General features: G+C 39.5%; 2 protein-coding genes across 2 annotated transcripts; one reads left to right on the top strand and one right to left on the bottom strand.

Moving 5' to 3' along the window:
* Positions 1-8,672: 8,672 nt before the first annotated feature.
* exex (extra-extra) lies at positions 8,673-12,050 on the bottom strand. The gene is made up of 3 exons (NM_139907.3): positions 10,951-12,050; positions 9,815-10,085; positions 8,673-9,679 (listed from the first exon to the last, which is right to left on the bottom strand). The coding sequence occupies exons 1-3, from the start codon at positions 11,868-11,870 to the stop codon at positions 9,293-9,295; spliced, it is 1,578 nt and encodes a 525-aa protein (NP_648164.1). The 5' UTR covers positions 11,871-12,050; the 3' UTR covers positions 8,673-9,292.
* Positions 12,051-13,913: 1,863 nt separating this feature from the next.
* Positions 13,914-14,523, top strand: CG43880 (uncharacterized protein). The gene is made up of 2 exons (NM_001274625.1): positions 13,914-14,189; positions 14,244-14,523. The coding sequence occupies exons 1-2, from the start codon at positions 13,952-13,954 to the stop codon at positions 14,492-14,494; spliced, it is 489 nt and encodes a 162-aa protein (NP_001261554.1). The 5' UTR covers positions 13,914-13,951; the 3' UTR covers positions 14,495-14,523.
* The last annotated feature ends 2,751 nt before the right edge of the window (positions 14,524-17,274 follow it).

Genomic DNA, 17,274 nt, shown 5'->3' with positions numbered 1-17,274 from the left:
AGCATTTCGCATTTGCATAATCGCAATCAATCACTTGAGTATTGAGGGAAAACCAGATACAATTTGAAAAATCAAGCTACACTTGTTAAACCAATTTCGTGAAAAGCTAGCGCTTTTCGTGGGTTTTTTACTTCAATGGCTGTTTTCCCTAAGTACTTGGTAGAAAAATGGCTTTTCCTGACTGCCTGGGTGGAGCCAATCGAAATGATAAATGCTAATTTGAGGCAAGATCACGCATAAACCAACAATAAATAAATCAAATGGCAGGTCAAACAAAAAAGTTGCCCCTCTGCTCGAAGGAAATGTAGAAATCTGCGGAGGGGTTGCCTCATATGAATGCGATTTTGGGCCACTTATGCAGGGCCATGTAAAAAGCTGGAAAATCGGAAAACCTTGGCACGAATATCACTTACGTTTTTTGTTCGCAAATTGTTAAGTGATTTACGAGACAGGAGGCGAAGCCATTTATTAGATGAGATTAAGTAAAGGGAGCAAAGGCCATTGAACGAGTAGCATCATCCCGCTGGAAAATCCCCCCCGCTTTCTAAGCTCTGTTTGCCTGCGGAAAAGTTTCCAAATGGCAAAAAGTTTCTCTTTCAACATTTTTCCTCTGCGCTCAATAGGAATTTCAGCTACATTATGGCAGATTATGTAGTCATAGTGTGGGGTGTTTGCGGGGATTGAGATGACAGGATTTCAAATTGAATAAAAGTTGGTCGAAACTTTTATTATTATGGCAGCAGATTATATCAGTTTAAGTTCGATTTACATGTGCTATTTCGATCAAGCCAAACTTTATTTTACTATCAAAGCACGAAAAGGAAATTAGCCTTACAAATTGTAAGATCATTTTAAGAAGGCATTATCTCAGGCCACATTTTCAGCTTACTTTTACTTTTACTTATTTTATACTTATCTTTTACTTATTTAAAGATTCTGATTGATTAGTTATTCGCTTGGTGTAAGTGTTTAATTATTCTTTAACTATAGATAATACTACTAAAATCAGTATGAACAGGATAAACAATTATCCTGAATAGCGCATTCCCACATAATACTCCATTTACAGCTCTTACAATAGACCCATCCAATTCCTTCAGCTAGCAAATCGAAAAAAGCACAATCAATCCACCCATTTTGCCATCCCCCCCTAATCCAGAATCTTAACCATCTCGATGAATCCACACCCCTTCGCCCTTCTTTTCCTACCAAGCCATACCATTTGAACCCGTAAAATACACATTTTCTGGTGGTAGAAAATCCAGCAAATTGATTTTAGTGGGTGTTTACACTGAGCTTTAGAAGTACTTGCCGGGGCGAACTTTTCACAATTTGCTTGCCAAAAACCAAGGGGTCCAAGCTTCAGCACACGCCCACACACTGTGTGCGAAAGAGACGGCGCGCCAACGAGCGAAAGAGACGGCACACAGACAACACATTCGAGCCATAAAGGGCAAGTGGCAAAACCTCACAAATGGCAAATGGCAGCATTTAGTATGATTATCTGCAAAGTGGACTGGCGGGGATGGTGATGTGGGTGGTGGTGAATGGAGTACCAACAGAAACGGAGCAATATACCCCGTAGCCCCTGGAGTTTTCAAACTCCTGGCAGTTTCCATTTCCATCTCGATCTCGAAGGGTAAATGCCACTTGGCCGCTAAACAGTTGGGTGTGTGAGTCGTCGTTTTTCCCCTCAAATTTTCCTGGCGAAGGACGAGGGGGTGTTTTTCACTGGGTGGGTATCCTTTTTTTCGGTTGGTCTGCACAGCATTTTATATGCCATTTCTTTTATTGCTTTAATATGTTAATAGCATTTACTGCTTTTCGAGCTTTTGTTGTTGTCGTTTGTTGCTATTCTTCTTCATCTGTCGCTCGAAATACCCTGTATTATACGGGTATATCACATTTATTTATAAATATTACAAATTGCTTCAAAAAGGAATTACTTTGCTTGTACACATTTTCTTGATTATGATCTAATATATATTGCAATTTTGTTTGCTTGATAACATTATTCAGGGGTATTTATCATTCGTTTCTTTAAATACTTCTGCCATTTTAATGATTCTCAGCTTCTGTCTGAGGACTGAGACTGGTGTCTTGTTTTTTGCGAATCTGGGCAAAAGGATTTTGCACATTATCATCTTTTATTGCCATTATCATATCATCTGTGGGGATTCTGTCTCATCTTTCGCCGCCAAGGATTTTATTCCGGGACCATCTTATGTAATGTGTGTAGTAAGTTCTTGAGATTTTCGCTAGTTGGATTTTGGTTTGAAATTTTATGTTTTAAATTTATTGCCTTGGGTGGGATCTAAAAAATAAGGCAGACATTGTAATCTGGTGTTATATGAAGGGATTTGCTTTCATTTTTTTCGAAGGTTTGTAAACAAGAATTCTATAGAGCTTTAGATTGTTTAGTTTTGTAAAGTTTCTTGGTCTAAGCAAGAGTACCAAATACTTTATATTCCCAACATCCTAAGCAAATACACACCTCCATTCACACTTCCAATTGTTGTGGGTTTCTCGACCGAAATTTGGCCCAAATGCCCTCAGGTATTTCAGCCAATTAGTGGCATATAAAATAAATTCAATTTGATGCACACAGCCGCAGGAATCCCGAGGCTCAGTTGAGCGTATGTGTGAATAATGTTGCCCAGAGGCCCTTCCTCGGATCCCGGATGTACCTATGGTATACATATATACCCCAGTGACCCCGGATAATCCCCACATCCTGGCCCATCGGAGGCCTCAAATTAGCGCGAATGTTTTCGAGGGTTGATTAGGCAAATGTTCGTTAACTTTCGGCTGCACTTGTCGGGATTACAAAAGTGTGTGGATAGGGAAATGGTTTATGGGGTTAGGGATACGAACGGATCTGGGACTGGAATACGCATTAATTATGCTAAACATTTTTAAATATTGTCCTCACGTGCATTCCAACAAAACTCGGCGCCAGAGATGCGGCACTTGAGGATTTGTACATTGTGAGAAAAATTATGTGCCATACTAAAAGTATATTTTAAAATATGTTTAAATACTTTTAAATCTTTAAAATGAGTTCGAAGAAATATTATTTTTTAAAATTTTTGAATTTTATAGCTTAAGAAGTTGTATTGTTGTTTTTTTTTGTCAACTTTAATTTAACTTCAATTTGAAAAGAAATATCTCTTGGTGTATTCCCTGCATTTCGCCCCGCGTGAGTCAGTTTTGATTGGATCGAGTTTTGTTTAAGGACGAAACTTTCGCGCCCCAGACTTTCGTTACAAATCCCTGGGGTTCGCTTGATTTCTCGCCGGTTCCGTCGGCTGGGCAATTATGCAAATTAGATTTAATACCTTTTAACACATTTAAGCGGATTACAATTTAATATTTCTCACATTGTTTATCAACATTTGTTTGTTTGCCAGTTTTGTGACAGGGGTAGAATATTTGTGCCGATAGGTGAGAGGATTGCCTCGTACGCTGGCACACATGGGTTAATTAGCGCCGGCAACAGCAGCAACAACAAAAACAACAACATTAGCAAAGTTGATGTCTCTTTTCGTACATTTTAATTGTAGCAATTAATGTGGCACACGCAAAAAGGAGTTGCGACAAGGAGAAATGCTAAAGGAAGAAGTTCTACAAATTAACAACAATTTGTTACAAATGTTGATGGATGGAATAATGTGTAAGGCATGTTGAAAATGAAGGAAATAGCGAATTTAAGAGCATGAATTTAATGGTTAAGGGTATTTTTGGAAAATTTTTAAAAACATTTTCGGAAATTAATTCTATTGTTGAGCAAACCAAGCTTAATTGGTAACTATTTACTATAACTATATATATTTGTAATATGGAAACATATTTTAATGAAAAACCTTTCCCTTTCTTTTCCTAAATACCCGTTCCTCCCGTTTATTAACCATATGATAATCTCCTCCATCCACACAAAAAACCCACAACCTTTGGCGACAAATTTATCAATTCATTAATCAATTCATAACCCAATTGAGAATGGAATGCCGAACTCGTGATACGCGACTAATACCATAATTTCCAGCATGTTTACACAATCCATCTGGCTATATTCCAGCAAACCAAACAGATAGAGAGACGTCCGTGGAGAGGGGTTGTGCTGGTGGCTAGGGAAAATTGAGGAAAATCCGAAGCGGGAGACAGTCGCGGGGCAAACACAAAACTGTCCAAGAGCAATCAGGAATTTCCAACTTGGCTGCCATCAATCCATAAACGAAGCAAAGAAAAGCCGTGCGTGCGTCCACTGAATAAACAGTGAAAAAGGATAGCGAAAAGGAGGCATTTGAAAAGCGGGAAATGGTAGAAAAAATATACACTTTGCGTTCTGAGAATCCACTTTTTCTTTTTAAATTATAAATTTATAGAATTAATATGTGATTTGGAATATTTTTTAAGTGGTCAAATAGTTGAATATATTACAGAAAGTTGTTTAGAACTTAATAAAAAAAAGTAATTGAATACTGCGTAAAACAAGTAAAAGTATTAATTATTTTCACTACATATATACTAATTTAATTCTAACTACATTTTGTATAACGAAATAAATCTGATTTCCCGAGAATTTCTGGCGAAATTTAGTGGCGGAAAACTCCTGCCATAAAGTCAATGCCCTTGCATTGCCAAAATGATTCCGATTTAATCGTTAGGAAATTTCTGCGACAGCCCGAACAATTCGTCTATCAAAGCTAATTGCTCGGGGCATTAGGACGACGAATGGGTGGAAATGAGAGGGGCAAAAGAAAATCGAGAGCGAGACGGAACGATTTGTAAAGGGAAATTGTCACCATATGCGTCAACACGCAATAATTCACCAGAAAAATAATCCAAACAATTGACCAGACTCCGTCACATTTCCATCCCCCCTCGCCAAATCTCTAATGGCGAGGGTGTGTTCTTTTTCCAGCGCCTCTGCCTCCGGATTTTCCTCAGCCCGCAGCAAGTGCCACGCACACCACACACCCCCCTCCCCTCCGCACAGCACCACCACCTCCCCTTGCTGGCTCCTGCAACGCTCTTTTGGTGTTTTGGTGCTAATTGAATTCATTGCTGCGTTGATCAAGTGCTGCCAAACAACAACAAATCATCCCCAGAGGCTAATGATACCAAACGACTAAAGCCAAACTCAACTTCCAAGTGGGGGGGGGGGCCAGTTGGGCTGCCATGGGTTAAGGGGTGGCCAAGAGAGGGTTGCTCGCTCGTCTGCTTTTTGGACCAACTGCGGGCTCCGTTTTCTCGTAGATGCACACGTCTATATGTATGTACATCCCCCTGTTGCTGATATTGCTCCGCGTTAAAGGAAATTAGAAAACCTTATGTTGGGCTAATTAGCAAATTTAACAGAGCAATGAGGGGAGAAAGTGCTTAGCAGGTTGAAAGGAATGGGGATTTGGGTGCATTACTTATTTTAAGAGGATATCAGGGTAAGATTCTTTGGATGTATATATCTACTTTTTTGGGTACAAACTAAAAGAGCTTTAAATATTTGAAGTTTCTTGTTTCTTTGAGTGGAAAGAAAGCTCATGTTCTTACCATAGCGTAATAGTTGGTTTCTAATAACTGCCCGAAAATTACCATGTTGGTTCTAAAAAAAAACTCTCCAATGTGCGCATATGCATTTTGCCCATCAATTAGAAGGGATTTGCCCAACGCGGCAGCAATTAAAAACAAAATGCCGCCCATCAATTGTGATAGCAATCGAAGCCAATCAATAGGACACCACCAGCATCCTGACCCTCGCATCCTGTCCATCCTTTCAGCTCCAGTTCACCCGCTCCAGCTGGCTGAGTAAACAGCCATTAGCTAGATGGCTAACGAGCTATAACCGCTTATGTAGCCCCAACCCCAATGTGCCGCGATCCCCAGACAAATGCAAATTTGACAATAATAAAATCCAACATATGACAATAATCGCACATATTTGACAATAAAATCGAAAATCGAGGCAAATTCGATTGAATATTAGCGTAAAAATGCACCCAATGCCAATTTATAGAAATTAGAGGGGTTGGCTGGGCAGTGGATGGACGCTAAATCAGTTAAGCAAACATCACATATAACAAAATTAAGCATAAAATGTGATCATCTGTGTTGACATGAAGATCAAATTGGAACCCGGGACTAGAACGATAAATACCAGTCGACCCAAGAGGGTTGTCATCCACTGAGAAAAGTAAGCACGTTGGATTTATCGAATTATGAAGAAAATAGGAAAAATATATAACTGTAGTATTGATATATAAATCAACATAAGTTTATAACTTAACAATACAACATAAGTGTATGACAACTTTTGCGAAATTGATATTGATTAAAATAAGTATGAATTATAGTTAGAAAACATTAAAGCCAAATTAAATACTTTTGAAGAGATTATACCTTCCAGCTACAACAGATAGTTATTTTTTTTTTCAGTGCATCTGATGACGTTGCCCAACAGGGGATAACCAAATTGTAACACCAGCAACAATAGCAACAAAGTCAGACGAGGAGGGAAACATTTGACAGCGGAGCGGGAAGTGAACCCTCAATTCAATCGTCGATTTTCTGGGTGTGTGCCTTCCTCAACTCAACGCTTGTGTGTTTATAGAAATTATAACGCAAATTTAATTTGCAACAGATGCGACAATCAGCAGCAGGCATCCCGAAGGACAGCATCCAGGAATATCCATCCCGAATACAATTCCAGTTCTACGGTTTGATCTTTGTCACCCTTTTATGCTCTCGCCGGTTTTTCATTGAAACTCCTCCTGCTGCAAATTACCCGCTAATAGCTCAATGAATTGAAATTAGGGGAAAATCGTCGTCCCCTTTCCCCTTTTCAATTGTATTGTGTTCTGGTTCAACACATTTGGCCACTTCAAGGCAAATCAAAATAAAGCGCAGCATCAGCAACCGCAGCCCAGGGTGCACAGTGGGTCAAGTTCGGGGCAGAAAGGTGCCAAGGGATCAGTAATTAAGGAAGGATGCTTAAAATCTCAATATAAAAATATTTTTGTAATGTTTTTTTTTTTTTGAGTGTTTATTATATTTATAAACTAATAAATAGTTTACAAAACTATAGAAAGATGTTATATTTATGATCTCTAAATATTAAGCAGTAAAGTTGTATAGCTGTCGAAAAGCTGCTGAGCGAAGGATAGAAACCAACCCAATTTGGAAATTCTTGTTGAGTAGCTAATATCTGATAGATAAGTTTAAATATGAGTTAAAACTGTATATGCCTTTCATACGATTTACCCACTGTACCACACATATGTACCCTTCTATAGAAATGTGTGCTCCACTCATTTACTCAGCCAAGAATGCGCTACGTGTTTAGTGGCAAGCAGAGGAACGAAATGAATTTTTATTAGCCCGTCAGAAAACAAGAAACTGCTGCATAATAACAACAATAACGGCAACAACAGCAACAGATCAAACAACCAATAATAACAATATAAAGCATACTTCAAGGCAAACCAACAGCGTCGATAAAACCCGTAAAGTCCGTCGTGTGCGAGTCTATGAAATACTTGAGAATTACGTGATAAAGTGGACAGACGAGTTCTCTTCATCAGAATGGAAGTGGGAATGGAAATGGTACTGGGTATGGGAAATGGGAAATGCAATCGAAAGTGGCTAGAACAATACCAAGTGAGTTCGCACTTTATGTCATCTTCAATGAGCAGGATAATGGTATGTATAGTAATAAAGGAACTAAATCATATATTATTTGATTGCTTGATAAAAGATTCAAAAGAAGCTTACATTAAAAATTACGTTGATAAGAACTAAACATATATATATATATATATAATAATTTATATTTTATGTAAATACTTATCAATCACTTCAGTAGCTGATGAACGTTAAACCGAATTCAAGCGGTTATCAAAAACTTGTATTGTATTGTATTCCAACCAATTGTATGGTATTGCCTGATAATAACACTTTATATGACTCTTATTCTGCCGGAAATCGAAGCTCACCATGATTTTTTCAATTTGCCACACTCGCAGGCCAAAAAAAAAAATAAATAAACCAAATCGATATCAACAAGCCAAGAAACTAAGAAGTGCGTTCGTTGTTCGCCTGAAGTTGGCTACATTTTAATTAGCGAAATAATTTTGAAGTGATACTATAAATTTAGTCATAATTATTGTCTCAGCAATTAACTTGATTATCTGCGCACATTTTGATTTATTTGCTGCGATAGGCATTATCGCAAGGGCGAGAAATTGAGTAGAATTTTGATTGGTAGTATACGAATATGTGGCTAATAGCTCTTTCTTTATGGCCGTCGTGTATTTATAAATTCGAGCCACAGACAGCTCTCAAAGCCAGTCAGATTAGATATTTGCTAGAATATATATAAATTATGTTTATTTCTACTTGTTACTTTGGGATATTTTTCAGTGCATTTCGCTTCATACATTTTTCTGGCAATCGTAATCATTGCTTTGCTTTTTATGGCAAAAATTAGTTTATGGTTTTAGTTGTATTATCAAAAATTCTTCAAATTCTCTTGAATTAAGTGGAATAGTTCTCAGCAAGTCAATCGTGTAGATTTCCAGTTAATTTAAGTTTTATTTAAAGTAGTTGTTATAAGTCATATCTTACCTTGCCACATTTGTGTTCCTTAATTTATCCCAATTATTAAAATTTGTAAGCTTATATTTTTAGTTATTTATTTTTTCCAATTTTGATTTCGAAAATAAAATCTAGAAAATTAACTAATTCAATCGCAATGCGTTATTATACACTTTATATTTGTTATTTTTCTTAATGGCTCTTGTTGTTTTCGTTAATATTAAATACTACAATTACATAATTACAATTATTTACACAAATTACACAAGCAAATTGTAAATTACCAACTAAACTAATCGCATTTAATGTAATTTATTTACTTAAGCATTACTCATTTAGTTTAGATTTATGTTTACTTTGTTATTTATGTTCGTGTTCCTATTTAGATTTATGTTTATGTACATAAAGGGGCTAAAAAGAAGGGGGTAATGAATTTAATTTATATTTCTTGTTTACATATACACACACATATATCACACAGTGACCAGTTGTTGTGGCACAAAATAAAAATAATAATGCGAAATCAAAGTGCAAAAAACCCAAAAAAGATTTAGACCGATTGCGCGAATGAAACTGGGGGCAAGAATACAGGGTGTCTCGTTTTAATGGTGGGACGGCGGTTTGATCGCGGCATGACTAGATTGGAGACCACTCCTCCAGATCCAACAGATCCTCCGGCTGCTTCTCCTTACTGCTACAACTCCTAACTGGCGGCACTGGGCGTCTGTTGCTGCTGCTGCTGCTGCTGGTTGGCCTTTGCCCGCTCCTTGGCCTCCTGCTGCGCCTTCTTGGAGCGCTTCCACTTCATCCGACGATTCTGGAACCAGATCTTCACCTGCGTCTCGGACAGCATCAGACCGCTGGCCACCTCGAATCGTTTGGGCCGACTCAGATACTTGTTCTGCTTGAATTGCTTCTCCAGCTCGAGGAGTTGCTGCGATGTAAAGGCCGTTCGTGGTCTCCTGGTCTTGCCCAGAATCGCATGATGCGGATAGGCGGCCAGTTCGGGAATTCGATGGTGCAGCATTCCGGCGCGGGCCAGGAATTCGAATTGCAGCTGCGACGGCATGAAATTATGACCCATGGGTATCTGCATGGATAAATAAGGAAAATACGATGCAAATGATTTGTATGATAGTATTGTATATATTGATCTATTTCGTATTAAAATTTTTATTACAATAGTTACTTTGTAATATTGATATATATTTAATGTTTTACTTACCGGAATGGGTTTCCCTGAGGGATCCAGAGGTCTGTGGAAGGCGGATCCACCTTGGGCCAGCAGCTGGTAGGGATGTCCTCCTGCGTAGAGCGGAAAATCCTGGGGTCTGATGGGACTGTGGGGTGGTATTGGCTTCTTGAACTCGTCGTGGAAGTCGGACATGCGCATGGACAGATGCTGGGGATGCAGTGCACCGTGGGGCTGCTGCTGATCCTCACAACCGGGACTGATGGGCGGACTGGAGCGGTGCGACGAAGTGGGCGACTCTGATCTGCAAAAATAAAAAAAATTGTGGGAAAAAACTTAATGGGGCACCCTTTATTGCGAATTATCTAACCAATCGATTTCGACAATCGAAATTACGCGACACATTTTGAAAACAATTAATATTACCGCCGCCCTCCCTCTAATTTGTTTGCTTCTTTGTACACAATTCGCACTTTAAATTAGCCACTCACACACTTGTGACGGCAGACACATGGCGTATACGTAATCTCTGTGGCTGATGACCAAATTGGAATTGACCAATTGAATACATTTTTCATTGCCATATTTTCGAGTGCCAGCAAAGCTGCTTTGGAGCTTCGCTGGGGCTTCGCTTTGGCTTTCAGAATGGTTTTTACCAAGTGCCACGGTTTTGTTTGGTAGCCAGCCAAGGGATTTCAACAAGAAGTTGAGGGATTTTTGGTAAGAGCTGCATTTTTATACGAATCGTTTTTAAATTCTGGGTATTAGCAAGCAAAGTAATGCATATGAGTAATAATATGAGGCAAGTGTTCGTATTAGGCGAAAAATTGTATTATTTAACCCAAAGCTATTGGTAAGACTTTGTAATAAGTGACTAATTAAATTATCAGGACAGATAGTATAGACAATCAAATGAATAGTTTCATAAACAATTGAAATTTATCATGAGTATAAATTAATTACTAAAACAAATTAAGTAATAGTGATAATAAACAAGTTACCTTTACCTTTTTAAAAACATTTTATAGTGTAACGTTATTAGTAATAAACTTTATCTATTTTTTGATCACTCATAATAAGTTTTTCAGGCCTTATTAATATGCTTTTCTTTTCAAACCCCCTCTGAAATCTTCCTTATAGTTATGCTCATCCCAAATTTCTTTACTCACCTCGACATGCCGTCGGGACTGGGTGAGTCGTACTCCCTGGAGTCCCGGATGCGCTGCAGTGCCTCCTGTTCGCTGATGCCGCCGGCGGCCGAGGCAGCCGCCTGAGCAGCTGCCGCCGCATTGGAGGCGGTCACAAAGGCATGATTGAGTTCCGCCTGATCCCGGGCATAGTGCAGGGCAGCCAGACGATCATCCACAATGATGGGCTGTGGCTCACCCGACTGGTGTTGGCTCTTGGCCAGCAAAGCATCGATGCAGAAGGATTTCTTGGGCTGACTTTGGGCGGGTGGCAGGAGTGTGGTTGTGGCCATGGTGGCTCCACTGTGGCTCAGGTGATTGGCAGCGGGTTGCGGTGAGACGGGCGGTGGTGCAGCCGCTCCCGATGGCACACCTGGTGGATTTGCCGGTAACATAAGGGGCAGTCGTGGCAGAGGATAGGTGCCCAGGGCGGGATGTGGATGTGGCACATGATGCGGTGGCGGGAAACCCTCCACATAGAGACGAGGATGCGGCGGCGGTGGATGTGAATGTGGCGGACCAGTGCCCACGGGCATGGGAGCCACTAGTAGAGGCATCTGTGAACTCTGACCACTCTCCGTTTGGCTGCTATCCTGTGCACCACCGGGACTCAAGGCCGGTGTATAGGTGCTAACTGGTGATCCTGTGGTGGCCGCCGAATGCGTGGGACTGGCTGCCGGCGGACTGGGTGTTATCTGGGATCTGGGCGAGAGTGTTGATTGATTGCTGCCCTGATCGTAGTCCTGGGCAGGTGGCGATGATCGCTGATGACTGCGCTGATGGTGCAGACTGCTGCTGTGGTGCTGAATGTGGCTAAGTAGCAATTGCGACGGCATTGAGGTGCTACTGCTGGCGGTCAGCGGCGGTGGAGGCGGCTGTTGCGACACTTGGGCACTGGACATGCTTCACTCGGTTCACCAAAGTTCAGTTTCTATACTCTTTCGAATATATGTATATATTCTCAAAATTTCCAAACACTTTCCAACACGTTTCGAAATCGACGATTTTACGAACACGCGTGCGAACGCGAGCTGTGATTTCCTGCGAAGCGAACTCGACGAGCGCTCATTAACGACTGTGCGCTGCTGGTAGCCAAACGTGGTATCATATACGCGATACGGAATGCCAGTGTGAAGCAGCAACGGTGGTGCAATCAGTACCGCTCTGCTTCTCTCTCTCGCTCTCTGGAAACCCGCTTTCAAGATGGAGTATCTGGCAGTTAACACGAAAGCGCGACAGAGATAGCCTGATGGCATGGGGCGTGGCTAAGTGGCTGAAAATGTCCATCGAAGGGGCGTGGCTTTGGTGAGAAAGAGTGGCTAGGGACAGAGGGGGGTGAGCTTGGCAGCAGCAAATTTCATATAAATTGTTGGAAAAACGAGGCTATAATTGCCATCATTATGGAGTGTTGAGCAACTAGCAAGTTCAGCAGGCAAAAGACGAAAGAATCTTCATAATCAACTTGAGTGGAGAGTGGAAAGTGGGAGTGCTCGGAGGCTCGAAAGGTCCTTAATGGCTGCCAAAGGGAGTGGTGGTATGGAGGAGGGCCAATAGGTTATAGGAAGTCTGGCAGATGATTAGGCCAGCAATTAAGGCACTCGACGAGCAGCGATCCACGATCCACAAAACGGCCAAAAGGCAGCTTTAAGCCCGGCCAGAAATCAATAATCTCGATAACAATAAACGTCTCGTTTCATGGCGCTTTTATAACTCGGTTGGCAGTTTGGCGCTACCGCCGTAATGCCCCTATAATGCATTTTCTTTACGACCTACGCTCAGCCAGATGAGACGATTTTAATGTTCCCTTGATGGATTACTAAGTGGACATGAATGGTTGGCCAAGTGGCTCAGAGTTAAGAAGATGGCGGGTGGCTATAAATGAATTGAATGCGGTAGCAAAGGACATCAAATTGAATGGAAGTCTATGGAATACATTAACATAGGCGTTATCTTACGATTTTAGATACAATCGATTTTCACCTTGATAACTTGATATTGGGCAGATTAAATAGGCGGATTTCTCCTTACAAGGGATTTCTCTTTACTTTAATCTAATATTAAAGATAAACATATTTAACTAATTCCCAATTTTAAGCTGACAGAAAGACAAAGCAATTGAAAAGGAGCAGACCTTGGAACTCAAATAAATAGAACCCATAATATGTACTACATACATATATAATGCAATGTCCAGACAGGAAAAGAGTTAAGTGAGTCCAGGGAATGGAGCAAACTGTTCGCTAACAAGAAACGTGCCAAAGTATATTTTCCTTGCCCACGTACAAAAATGAAGCCCGACTGACTCACTCCCAATTTTCGGGAAAACCCAAACTCAAGCCGAAAATGTTTTCCCAACAACTAACTCAAAATTAGTGCGATGTCTGCAATGACGACTGATTGCTGTTGTTTCTATCGCCCCCCCGCGTACCCTCCACCAAGTTTCTATCTGGTTCTTATTTTATTTTCATTATACCATATTTATCTACTCATCCACGTGCAGTTAACTAACATTTATGGGTGGTGCACAAGGGGGGGAAACGTGGAACATGACCTGGCAATGGTCCAGCCTCGTTTGTTCTGGCCCCCCGTATGATTTGTGTTATTCCGGAATAGTTTATTTTATATAACAACACAAACATAGAGCGAGTCGAAGGGTAAAGGGATGAGATTGGGGCCTTTGGTTGGTTCGAAAGTGGAGGGATTTTATGTTGAAAGTGTGGGGTTTTGGATTGGTTTTCGGTTTTTAGTTCGCATTTTGTTTATCTGATTCCATTTTGATTTTGGGGAGAAATGGTTACGTAAATATGCAATTAGAGTTAAAATGTTGAAAAGGTAGCGTTATGGGTAAACTTGATTTAAGTTAGCTTAAGTGCTAATTGGAAATATTAGCACTTTGATTCCAAAAATTTAATTTTTAAAATTTTAAAAATGTAATTTTTAAACCCAGCAGTCCTTGAAGAAATACACACATTTGGTATCCGATATGTTTGGGAAACTTTTTTGGATTATAGCCGCTTATATTACCAACGTCCACAGTTTCTATGAAAAAATGCAATGTGCGAATTGTTCGAAGATAAACCGAGATTGCGACGTTACCACAACCGGATGGAGTTGTGAATTCGAGATTGATGCCCTAAAGTTGGATCCTCATGTAAATTCGTCCAAATTACCGCCATTTCTACAGACTTGCCTGCCAGCCGGAATGGGTTTTGTAAAAGAAAGTGAGTAGCTTAGCCATAATACTTTCATATCACTTACTAGTTCCCAATTTATAGGGCCAATACTCGGGTATTGCTGTTTCTGGTCACCGGAAATGGGATGCCAAAAGCTCAAAAGAAAAGGTGCAGATATTGAGAATAATGTACGTTGTCATATGTGCAGTCGGGCGATTTGGTCATCGTTGATGGAAAATAAGACATGTCCCTGCGGAAATTGGTTTGTAGACGAAGATAACAAGGCCACTAATCATAGGATATCAAATTTGATAGTCTTATCGACATTAATATGCACATTACTACTTTTGTAAGCCAAATAAATATTTAAATCAATTTTTTTAAAGCACGAAACACAAAATACGGGGAACAGCCAATCAAAAGAAATCTTTTTTTCAATGGAAAATCAATCCAAAAATACTGCCATCAAATTGCAGTAGCAACCCCATAAATTCTGTTTTGGATCAATGATGAATTTTTCTGACATATTAGGCTAATCAGGCGTTAAATTTGCCAGCAAATATCACTAATAGAAATCAACAATAAAAATAAATCGTCACATATGCTGCTGCAATTTAGCTGATGCGGTCAACATATAGAAATGAAAGAGAGGGATGAACCGAGTATGAAAGAGATGGGTAGCACATATCCTGAACCTGGCATTTCTCCCTTTACGTCGTCGTGTTAATTCAGCCGATAAGTGAACAATAATGCCAGAAAATTTCAACAGATTTCCAGCGCCTTAGTTAGCTAAGTAAACAGAAGTTGCAAGGTTGGCAAAAAGGGATGAAGGCGGAGGGTTGATTGAGTTGACTTTGGCACTTGTTTTCTATCCCCCTTTATAGATACATCAAAAAGTGGAAAGGTTTTTCAAAACATTTCTTAAACAATAACCGCAAAAAAGTGAAAAACAAACCACGGCACCCTTCATCATCATGATCATCATTGGAGTTGCTCATTAATCACAACATCACAACCGCACCCCAAGTGAATTGCAGTTGATAATTGAGCAAATATTGATGTGCAAATAATTGGCATTAAATTGCGTTATCAATAAATAATTTTTACATTTCAGCAGCTACAAAGATACACAGATACGGCTACTTCGTCCAGTTGTATCTACAAAGTGCCTGCCATTCCAATTGGCTGGCTCATTATGTTGACAGAGTTGTGGGCACAGCGAGTTCACTATACAAGTGTGTGAATGCAAATTATTACTGCACTTTGATATTTATTATTTGCATTTTTATTCCACCCACCCACAGTTTGGCTTGGATTTTCTTCTTTTCGTGCAATGTTTTAAACAAACCCAGAAACGGTTCATTGTTGTGACCCCAATGATTACCAAATGATTGCCACATTTTCTAAGGAGGTAAATTAAAATGTTTAATTTTCGATTGCAAATTGAATGTTTCCCAACTAATTTACAAACTCGTGGAACTTAACTGCTGATTTTTCCATAATTTTTCCGTTTTATCATGCTTAACGAAACAAACACGTCATTGTAAATCAACGTAAGTACACAGACGAAGTGAAATAAATATTTTTTAATATGGCAATGCAAAAGTTAATTTCATTTATATACACACAATTTTCAATGGAATTTTTGCATTGAGAAAATGACTTTTAAATGACTGCGAGTCCAGGAAAGAGAGCCCACCCCAAAAACTCCGCCCCAAATACCGCTGATAAAGTTTATAATTGAGTTGTGTTTTTTCATTAAGTGCGCGAATTGATTTGCTTTTGTTATTGGCTCGCCAACGAAGCAAACTTATTAAAAACTGATAAACTCATTTCAGCTTTTCCCCTTCCTCGTATTTCTTTATTATTTTTAATTGGTATCAGAATTATGGGAATCATTAATGAGATAATACCGCCACCACTGATAATCCTTGGTGTGGGGCTTAGAGAGGAAATTGTTTACTGAACGATTGCAAATTATTATTTTCATTAGACTACGTTAGAATACAATTTAGTTTCCGCTCGGCAAAGATTAGCGCTTTAAGGTTTTAGGGCCGTTTGATAGTAATCAATGATTTTCGGTCATCATAAATCTTGCTGATAGTGTTGATGAAAATAAGATTTAAAAGGGTACAGAAGGTAGAGAGGTATTTTTGAATGAACTTACTTTCCGGTTTCTAAGTATGTTGTTTTGTTATTTATTTAAAAAAATCGTAATATATAACTTTTTGCTAGCGTATTGAGTAGTTCTTCTGAATACTTCTGAAAACATATTTCAATTTAGAAAATAAAAAGTTACAATACATGTGCAACAACCCGTGCTAAACGATTGCAGTTTAAGTTTATCTCAGTAATCACGCAATCTTAAAGCAACATGAACGCGATATCTTTATCTGGGTCTGTATCTGTATCTATATCTTGTGTATATGTTTATAGCTTCTGTATCTGCATTGGACTGCCTCATTAGCCACAGCGCAAACAAATTTCCAAGCCGTTGCAAACCGAAAACCAGAGCCAAAACCGAAACCAAAACCCAACCAAGTCGAGGTGTTTGGAGTGGAGTGGAATGGAGTGGAATGGGTGCTTCTGTTTGCACACAGTTGAGATACATTTAGCTGCCGTTGCGACATCGCAGTTTTTTAACCTCTGCAGGGAGTACTTCCTGATATGTATATGTGTATATATGTATATAAATATGCGACCATATAGTGAGTGCGATGAAGCGCCAGACGATTGGAAGCGAAAGGTAAACGTACACTTTCCGATAAGAAGGACGCACGAAAATCGCATTTTGATTTGTGCTCCTTATTTGATCAGATACTCGGGCTGAGATACAGATACACGGCACTGCTGTTTACCTGGCAGTTTGTAATTGTTTGCATAAGTGCAATCAATTGCCAGATAATGATGGCTCCTCTGCCATCCTGCTTACAATATCAATTCATTTGTATTTATAAAATATACGGATATTTTTGAATATTTTTCATTTTCATTTTCGGCCTATTTGCCTTACCTTTTCTTGGTCTTGTTTGCGGCCACATAATTTACTATCTCCGCTTATCAATTCATATTTTATTTGTTCTCTTTCTCCGGTGATTTTCTTGAGGGTTCGAAAGTCCCTTCGTACTTCAGT

The sequence above is a fragment of the Drosophila melanogaster genome, chromosome 3L, assembly GCF_000001215.4.
Source record: "Drosophila melanogaster chromosome 3L".
Lineage (NCBI taxonomy): Eukaryota > Metazoa > Arthropoda > Insecta > Diptera > Drosophilidae > Drosophila > Drosophila melanogaster.
This window is presented reverse-complemented; position numbering and strand designations above follow the sequence as displayed.